Here is a 9,614-nt window from a genome sequence, read left to right as displayed (position 1 = left end):
CCTGTCTTCTTATTTTATTTCTTGGCTTGCATTGTCATATATCAGCATTGGGTAAGCTTAGTTATATTCATCTACACTAAATAATTGTGATTTTTCACCTTCTTTTCTAATGCTTTTGTGTTCTCCTTTCTGACCCTAGAATCGGAGAAGTGATTGATGAAGATGTTATTCATTCGAGGGCTCCTTTTGTAGCCTGCACTCAGCAATGTTTCGCTATTAAGCCAGGGATTGATGGCCTACTTGATGTTGCTCGTCGATCCTTCTGCGATACAAGCGAAGGTGCTTATTGTTCCATATTCATTTCTAATTTGTATAATGCATTAGTGTGACATAGTATTTTGCAGCCATACATAACCTTGCCACCAAGTACAGAGAGGAGTTTACTCTGCCAAATTTGAAGATACCGTATAACAATAGACTGGGGTTTTACTTTATTATACCCCTGAGGGATATTACTGAAAAGCTTCCTAATAAATTTATCCAGGTATGTGTATGTCCCTTTAAAAATTCAGCTTCCTAATTGCGTGCTAACCAATTGCGAATTCTAAACAATCAATTAGGTTGTTAGGCATGGGAAGAATGTCCATTGCTCAAGCTTTGAGCTAGCTTCGGTAAGTTTACTTCTTAGTAAGTTAATATTCTTAGGGTTTTTGGGTAACTGGGCACTAACTGCCACACTGCAAAGCTTTGACCGTGCAGGTAACTTTTCTGGTTTAAATTTCCAGTACAGTACATGCTAACCAACAAGGTTTAGCTACTTGGTAGATCTCACCCATTTTACTTTAGCTAAAAAAGGTTATCATGTTATGGAAGCGGACGAAGAGCACTCGGCGACGCAGCACATCGAAGTCACGGCCGCTGCCGTGCCAGTTGGGGATGCGTGCATGTTTGGAGTACAAGATTTCTCATATGTGAATACATGCCCGCAACGTACATTGAAACAGTGCGTGACTGTGCATCGACATTGAATAGGTTTGCATGGGGTACACTAGAAAACAGAACAGTGCGCGTCGCATTAAATCGATTCCGTGTTAGAGTAAGTCCATTCTGCTTTAGATCCAGCCGCATACCCTCCATTGCCGGATAAAAAAAAGCAAGGATCCATTCGAGTGTCCAGTGTTCATCTTCCCCACGCACCCCTCCATTCCATATCCAGCGAGGCGGAAAGATAAGCAGGGCAGTGAGTTCCTGTGGAAATCCATCGTTCCAAAACTTACGGAAACGGGGATGATACCTACGTCAAATCTTCCGATGGATCCTGGTTCAGCAACCATGGAAGGTAAGCGCTCTGAGATTACGGAAGGGGAACGACCCTTGGCCCACGGATACGTTCCTATCCGCGTGGATTGACCATGGATCCGGGTGGACCGGGTCGGAGGATGCAGGCCATGCACAAACCCAGGTCAAGGACGCCGGCCACGAGCATGAAGCCCACGATCTCGACCAAGGCGTGAACAGCCTGTACTATTGCTGAGGCGAAGCATGGCAAGACCAAGCTTGACGGCGACGGGAACGACCAGGATGCGGGTGACGTACACGTAGCTTGAGGAAGCGGCTGGCTGGCCGCGGGAATGCAAAACGCGGCAAGCACAGACGATGGCCACCTGGATTTGCTCATCATGGCATGCACAGTCTTCCACATGGCTTTCTTCTCAGACGTTGTCGCTGGCCGCCAGAATGCATAACTTGGTGTTGGCAGCCACGGCGGACGTGGTGTCGCTGCGACACGGCAAGCTCAGACGATAACCAGGGCGAACATAGTCTTCCTAGTTCATCCCGGCTTTGTTTCATGTAGCAAGCAGAAGACTGTGAAGGAAATTGCATGAACTTAGAAGAGGATTGGGGGAAGGATTGGTGGGGAAGAACTGGTGTCCAGGGGAAGAAGGGTCTTGATGGGGAGAAGAAAGGGTTGGGGCGCCCGTGGATTGAGTGGATTATTGGGTCTTGGGTGGTTGGGCGCTGGTGGTTGAGCTCGATTGGGCATGGGTGTAATGTCTGACAATGTCAGTGCCAGAAAACAGACCTAGATACAGAGCATGCATGTGAGAGATACATGGCGAATAAACTTCTAATACGGACTGCCTAATATAGGAGATGTGAATCCCGAGGCTAGTTAATGGGTCAGATTTTGATGGGTGGAGTCGCCGGGTGCTCCACTGCTCCTACGCACTTTCGATCATGTTATCTACTATAACTGGGAGTAATCTTCTTGTGAAAGCCTTGTGACTTGTATAATAATTAGCTCTTGGAATGGGAAAATCTCAGAAGAGGACTAACTTCTGGAAAAATTAAATTATACTGCATGCGAGCAGATATTTTATTTTATAAATGTGCAACCCTGACAAACATGATTATACTGTAGGAGTACTTGTTTCTTCCTACAGCTACTTAACATCATATATGTCTTCTATTAAGTGCAGCTAAATGTTAGGAACAAGTCGGCTGCTGCTGAGTGCTTCTTGCGCACTGAACTCTGTTTAGAAGGTTGCTCCAACCATTAAGTTTTGACTTCTTATTTTTCATATCACGTGTAATTCTTGCTTGAAGCCATCTTTGGAGTATTCTTTCTTGTGTTAATTTCAATAATGTACTGGTTCATCTTTGTCTCAGTTGATTGATAACCCCTCTTATAACAGACAAATCACACGCCAAGAGAATCTCGGGATGTGGTGTGCGGGCAGAAATAATGCTGGGAGCAGGGGCGTATGTGCAAAAGCTACCACTGGAGGTCCGGAGCCCACCACGGCGCACGCGCACGAACGGACTCCCCCTGAGCTCTGGACTCGACCGTGTGGGGAAAGGGGATGAGTGCCGGGGATCCCGCCGGCGATGCGGGGCCCAGCTCCCGCGGCGGCGCCCGGGCCGGGGCGGCCGCGCGCCCGCGGCGGTTCCCGACGGCGGCGCAACCGGAGGTCATGCGCGCGGCGGAGAAGGACGACAGCTACGCCGCCCACGTCACCGAGGCCTGCCGCGACGCCTTCCGCCACCTCTTCGGTTCGCACAACCTCCCCCGAACTCGCCCTAGCTTATGGTTTGATGTTGATTTGTTGGTGATTTGAGGTGTTTTGGTGGTGATGCAGGTACCAGGGTTGCCGTCGCTTACCAGAACGAGGTGACTGCTAAACTAAAGTGGCATGTGCTTCTACTTTGTTTGCGGCAATTATCCTATTCTCCTCAAAATTTAACATGATTTGCGTGTTGGTGAATGGTTTGGGTGATGTGGAGTGTGCTCCAAACTCCCAAGCCAAATGGACTCTATCAGTATTTGGGTACCTAGTGGTAGAAACTGTTCAGCCGTCGAATATCGATTTATAGATTTACCATGATCACAAGTGGTGACGAATGTTTTCAGATGTTGATGTTTTGGCGGGTGAATTTTGCGGAACACCTAGCAAAGATCACACGATTCAGAGGTTCGCAATTTTGTCATTCCCCGCTGGTTAGTTTGAGGATGAACTAGGGATCCAGATTGAAGAGCAAGAGGAAAAGTATATTCGGGGAATATCTCCGCTGTATATGTTGCTATAACATATATGTTTTGCTCAAAGGCAATTTCGGAAATCAAGATAGCGGTGCTATATAAAGGGAACGAAGTTCAGGTTAAAATGACAACGGGTGAAAGATGAACAGTAACTAGTTAAACACTTAACCAGTGCTGAAAGCTCCCACACAAGGTGGGGTCTGGGGAAGGGAGTTTCTATACAGCCTTACCCTTGCATAATAATTCTGCAAGGAGGCTGGTTCGAGCCCAGGACCTCCAGGTCACAAGTGGAGGGACTCTGCCACTGTGCCAGGCCCGCCCTTCTAGTTAAACACTTAACAGTAACTAATACGGCAAACGCAGAGAACCATCCATCTTGCCTTGATCCATCTTGGCTGTTCCTTATCTGAATCTGCTGATGCAGTAGCTGTAACACTAGTGCCTGACAAATTTGGCTAACCACTTTGCGCGGTAGTGAGCGCGTCAACAAGAATAAAGGCCAAGAGTTAAAAGTTTCCATCTAAAAAAGGTGTTCTAACTAAATATAGTAGTCTACATTATACTCCAGATAGCTGTTTTTTTTTCAGGTTAGTACGAATTGAAAGCTTATTTGTTATATCTTATATACGGCGCTTGAATCTTGATGAGTTAATATTACATTTTGATTGGAGAATGTGAAGATGGCATTTGTACGGTAATGTCAGTAGAGTAGGATGATTGTCGTGCTGGATAAAAGAGATGTGTTTCCTAGCTTTGTGAGCTCCACCAGTTATTGCATAGAGAATGGGTTTGAGTATCGTTCTCTCTGTATTTTTTTTCTGTGCCAACATTCATATATACTCCCTCCGTACCAAAATATAAGATGTTTTTGCACTTCAATTTGAACCTCAAAAGCGTCTTATATTTTGATACCGAGGTAGTACAATTTTCTTTTTTGTCATGTAATTTATTGAAGGTGGCGAGAACTTACATTGATTTGAACTTCCGCAGATAAAATTGCTTGGGCAGTCCCTCTATTACTTGCTAACAACTGGTTCAGGCCAGCAAACACTCGGAGAAGAATATTGTGATATATCTCAGGTTATATTGCCTTTTATTCTTTAACACCGTTTATGTTTTTATTTTCTGTCAGCGGGGACAAATGTTATCCACCTTTAAGTGTGTGCTTCCAGCTATTTCAATTTATACTTTGTAAGTATATTGTTGGCCCGTAGTTCATCTGTTGCCATTGGAAATTTACCCTTGTCCCAGTTTTGCATAGAAATCACAAGAAACAAAAAGTCTGTCGACGTAAAATATAGGGTTACTTTTCATCTTACGGTAAACACAATACTGTATTAGTTTACTAGATGGACCTGTTGATTAGCAAATTAATGTAAGATCCTGTTAAACAAAAGACATGGAAGTATGGAACACCAAGTGTTATGACCGGTGAGATGGTCAAATTTGTTTTGTATCTTGTAAAATTTGAGATGAAGAAAGTAGTTGTACCATTAGAATCTTGAAGCAATAATATTAATATATTATGCTGATGATGGCCATGTTATGATTGAGCCGTTCAGGTTGCAACCTCACATGGGCTTCCGCCGACACCTGCAAGGCGGATGCTTTTCATTTTGTACCAAACTACTGTGCCCTATCTCGCTGAAAGAATCAGGTAAGGTAGTAACAGTTTTAAATACGGTCCTTTAGCCAACATTCTCTTTGCTGGAAGAAGCTGATCGCATATTTTCTGTTCGTACCAATTTAACAGTTCGAGAATCGTCTCCCGTGGTATTTACATGGATGACTCTCAGCTTGATAATCATCATGAAAGTGATAATCCTAGTAGAGGCATAACAGAATCCTCAACAAATACGAATGAGTCTTCGAGAAGCTTGAGTTTTTCTATGCTCTCGAGGTTGAGAAGCAAAGCGCATGCCTTTTGGCTATGGGTAGTTCAGAAATGGCCTTCGGTATGCAATTGTTCTAGTTCTTATGTTCGATCTGTTTATATATAGAAAACCTCCCTATATTTACTTATTGAGAAATGAGGAATGTAGTTCTCACACTAAAGAGATGCTTTTCTTGTCTAAACAACTATATGACGTGTCTTACCTGTTTCTAGATGCTGCCGCTTGGTCAAGATTTTATACAGTTGGCTATACGGACAAACCTGATGTTCTTCTACTTTGAAGGTATCTTATGTTCAATATGATATGTAAAATGACTAAAATCATTATCTATTTGAGATATATTGGTAGACCAATTTATCGTTAATTTGGGTTGGTGTAACAATATCAACTGAGGAGTTCTCTTTCTTGTGTCCTGCTTAGTGATCATCCAAGTCATGGAACCTGAATTTATTGTGAGGACAGTAGATAAATTAAAATGCCCAGATTGACCCCGTAATGACAAATTCAGCTCACTCGGTTTATCATGAGGTTATATGCTGCATGTCAAAACACTGTCTCACATTGATACATTCCTAGACACTGTTGCTAAGTTGCTGTGCAATTCTATTATTAAAAAAAAAACCATTCAATTTACCTTCAAGCCTTAACCAATGGGGTAACAGTGGCTCAGTAATGATCGGCCTTATCCTTCTCTCATCACCTCAGTTGGATCTGTATTAACTACTCCCTCCGTTCCTAAATATAAGACTGTTTAGAGATTTCAACACAGACTACATACAGAGCAAAATGAGTGAATCTACACTCTAAAATATGTCTATCCCTATGTAGTCCCTATTAAAATCTCTAAAAAGTCTATATTTAGAAACGGAGGGAGTACTACTCCTTCTGTTCACTATTATAAGATGTTTTAACTTTTTTCTGATTCGGATGTATATAGACGCATTTTAGTGTGTTTGTTCACTCATTTCAGTCCATATGTAGTCCATATTGAAATATCCAAAACATCTTATATTTGTGAACGAAGGGAGTAATTGTTAGGTGCCTGATTATGCTTTTTATGTTTCCTTTTCAATAGGATTATATTATCATTTTTCAAAGCGAGGAGCTGGTATTCATTATGTGTTCATTGGTAAGCCAATGAATCAGAGGCCCAGGTACCTTTTTCTGTACTTATTCACTTTGTCTAAAAGACTAACTACATGAACTCACATAGAAACAAATCATACAGCCATTGGTGCCACGAGCCCACAATATTATGCCACAAATGAATCTGAGAATGTAAATGATAAGCAATTTATCATGGTCTTTAGTGTTTTGGACTATCTTCACACTATTTTCCTTTCAGGTCTAAAATTCTCCAGATGATCAAGTTTAATTCACTACATTTGCAGGTACCAAATTTTGGGTATCTTTTTGCTGATCCAGTTGTGTATTCTTGGTGCTGAAAGACTCCGAAGAAGTAACTTGTCATCAATAGCTAGTTCCATTAATCAAATTTCGTCCGGAAGCTATCCTTCATCTACAGGTACACTCTTTTACTGAATTTATTTAAATGGCTATTTTTGCGGAACCAATAACTCTTTTTCTTATTATGTTGAAGCACTGAGTTGCTTTCTTACAATGTACTCCCTCCGTCCGGAATTACTTGTCACGGAAATGGATAAAAATGGATGTATCTAGAACTAAAATATGTCTAGATACATTCATTCATTCGACAAGTATTTCCGGACGGAGGGAGTAACAAATATCTATATGATGATGTTCGATTCTTACCCATGTGAACGGTGAACCAGGTCGGAGTGTCCCTGTTGTGAATGAAGATGGAAATATCATCAGTGACATCCGTCATGGCAAAGCTGTAGATTTGGCTTCTGGTTCAGAGGTATGTGTCTTCAGATGAACATTATTGAGTTTAAATTACTGTTTTTGTGTACCTTAGAAGTTAGAACTGTGGAAAACCAACTTACGCTCCATTAACCAAACTAAAATGTTTACCTTTGTATGGAAGTGGACAGATATATATTACTGTGTTTTCCTTCAGATGCACCTCCCAATGCATTTTTCTTGGCAAAGCAAGCTCTTGAATCTACAAATGTTACAGTTTAAGATTAAATATTATGGCTAGAATTGCATATATTTCAAACCACCGTTTAATTTTTTTTGTACATGTGATCTATTGTGTGGTGCTTATGTTTTGTGTATCATTTGTCAGGCATCCAGTAGCAAGAGCAAGTGCACTCTCTGTCTCAGTACCCGGCAGAATCCTACTGCCACAACCTGCGGACATGTCTTCTGCTGGTAAAGCTTCTCTTTCAAATGCTATGTCTTTAACTGAATTGATTTCCATCCCTCGCACCCTCTCTTGAATGGTATGGGAACTCATGGCATAACCTGCTGCAGGAACTGCATAATGGAGTGGTGCAATGAGAAGCCTGAATGCCCCCTATGCAGAACTCCTATTACCCATTCAAGTTTAATTTGTATATATCATTCAGATTTCTAGCAGACCATTAGCAAGGGATCATATCATTCATATCCTCTAGCACGGATCCAATCAGATTTTATAAAGCCAAGGCCTGACATCCATTGTGGGGATCATCTTTTATCGGGAGACATGGCCTGATGGTTTCTTATCGAGATTCGTAATCAGTAGGCCAAAGAGCTCCCACAGGCTCCATGCCTTCATCAAGAAGAGGACATATTTATACCAAAAGAAGAAGGATGAAGAGAAGACCAGTCGGGCTGTAGAGATCATCGGTAGCAGCAAGGACCAATCTGAAATTAAACAAAAGAAAAGTTTTAGTGCGAACAGATACCCTTTGTATAAGTTCATGTTGGACACGAGTGAATTTTGTAGGGTAGAAGAATGAATGAATGACTAGGATCATAGACCAGTTGAGCAATGTCATACTCCGTTTTTTGCTTATCCCCTTGTCCTGTACCCCCTATGTATTCCTGCCACATCTGCATTGAACATTTCGACCAGCAAATTCCGTAAGGTTAGCTGCTTCATTTTCTTAACTTTTTTTTATGCAATCTTCATTTTTTTAACTGGAGTGCACCATCCTACGCATGGTTGTTGGAGCCATGGATCGACTGTACATTCTGATATTGACCACGTCAGTGCTGGATGCCAGTTTCTTCCGCTGATAGCTTCCCGGCGGTCTGCAGTTCCCGAAGAAAAAACACTGGCGGTGTGCCTTTTTTCAGCAAAGTCATCGTCCACCAAAACAGAACCTATGTTGTGTCGTGCACGCACCGGTCACCGGCGATGCAGCGCAGCCGCCACCGTGCTAATCCGGTCGCCTCGTGCCCGGAGGAGAAGAATGCACCACCACCCGGCGCCACCCGCTATAAAATCCATCTTGGCTCACACAAATGTGATGCCGCGCCGATCCGTCACTGTCCCCCCAGCCCCATCTCGATTTTAACCTCCTCCCCTCGCACTGACTAAAACCATGATTTGCCTCAGAGCCATCCCCTCCCCTCGACTCCTCCACCTACCCCACATAGCCTCCTCCCCGCTCCGCCGCCTCAGGCCCTCCGCCGTCCTCCGCGCCGCCGCCATGTCCTCCTCCCCATCCGTCGCCGCGCCCACCGTAGCGGCACCGGTCGAGCACATCGTGCTCATCAAGGTCCGCCCGGAGGCCGCGGCCTCGGGGGCCGCCGCGGCGATGGTCTCCGCGCTGCAGGCGCTCTCCACGCTCGTCCCGGGGGTCTCCTACATCCACGCGGGCCCCGTGCTCCGCCTCCGCTCCCCGGCCGCCGAGGCGCTCGGCCCCACCCACCTCCTCCACTCCCGCTACGCCACCAAGGCCGACCTCGCCGCCTACGCCCCGCACCCGGCCCACGTCGCCGCCGTGCAGGCGCACGTCGCCCCCAACGCGCTCGACGCCACCGCCGTTGACTGGGTCAACGCCGCGGGCGCCCCGTCCCCCGTCGCCCCCGGCGCCGCCGTGCGCCTCACCCTCGCCAAGGTCAAGGAGGGCGTGGAGGTCGGGCAGCTCGTCGAGAAGGTGGCCGCGGCCACCAAGGACGCCGGCGAGGCCAGCGGCGCCAAGGTCAGCTTCGGGGAGAACTTCTCCCCCGCGCGGGCCAAGGGGTACCAGTTCGGGATGGTGGCCGTGTTCGGCAGCGTCGAGGAGCTGGACGCCGTGGAGGGCGACGGCAAGGTGGAGGAGGCCAAGGCCGCCCTGAGGCCCATGCTCGACGAGGTCATGGTGCTGGACTTCGTCGTC

The 9,614-nt window shown here is 45.3% G+C and overlaps 2 protein-coding genes across 4 annotated transcripts in view; both read left to right on the top strand.

Annotated features, from left to right (window-relative positions):
* Positions 1-8,397, top strand: part of LOC123052118 (peroxisome biogenesis factor 10) — a 15,077-nt gene extending 6,680 nt beyond the window's left edge. Inside the window, exons 1-11 of one of the 3 annotated variants that reach the window (XM_044475213.1) lie at positions 763-2,484; positions 2,637-2,994; positions 3,081-3,112; positions 4,472-4,561; positions 5,044-5,138; positions 5,235-5,436; positions 5,589-5,658; positions 6,452-6,530; positions 6,768-6,901; positions 7,170-7,258; positions 7,589-7,678. In XM_044475213.1, the coding sequence (XP_044331148.1) occupies positions 2,805-2,994; positions 3,081-3,112; positions 4,472-4,561; positions 5,044-5,138; positions 5,235-5,436; positions 5,589-5,658; positions 6,452-6,530; positions 6,768-6,901; positions 7,170-7,258; positions 7,589-7,678 (1,071 nt within the window). In that variant the 5' untranslated portion in view covers positions 763-2,484; positions 2,637-2,804. Of the gene's footprint in view, positions 1-139; positions 280-344; positions 485-560; positions 612-762; positions 2,485-2,636; positions 2,995-3,080; positions 3,113-4,471; positions 4,562-5,043; positions 5,139-5,234; positions 5,437-5,588; positions 5,659-6,451; positions 6,531-6,767; positions 6,902-7,169; positions 7,259-7,588; positions 7,679-7,776 lie in introns of those variants that run through there. The other 2 variants (XM_044475212.1, XM_044475211.1) reach the window with 2 other exon arrangements.
* Positions 8,398-8,740: 343 nt separating this feature from the next.
* The window catches only part of LOC123052120 (stress-response A/B barrel domain-containing protein DABB1), a gene marked incomplete in the record, with an annotated part of 1,407 nt that continues 533 nt past the window's right edge, over positions 8,741-9,614 (top strand). Inside the window, 1 exon segment of the mRNA XM_044475214.1 lies at positions 8,741-9,614. Within this exon segment, the coding sequence (XP_044331149.1) occupies positions 8,835-9,614 (780 nt within the window).

Source organism: Triticum aestivum, chromosome 2D (genome assembly GCF_018294505.1).
Source record: "Triticum aestivum cultivar Chinese Spring chromosome 2D, IWGSC CS RefSeq v2.1, whole genome shotgun sequence".
Taxonomy (NCBI): Eukaryota; Viridiplantae; Streptophyta; class Magnoliopsida; order Poales; family Poaceae; genus Triticum; species Triticum aestivum.
Note: the sequence above shows the minus strand (reverse complement) of the source record. Positions and strands in the feature narration are given on the sequence as shown.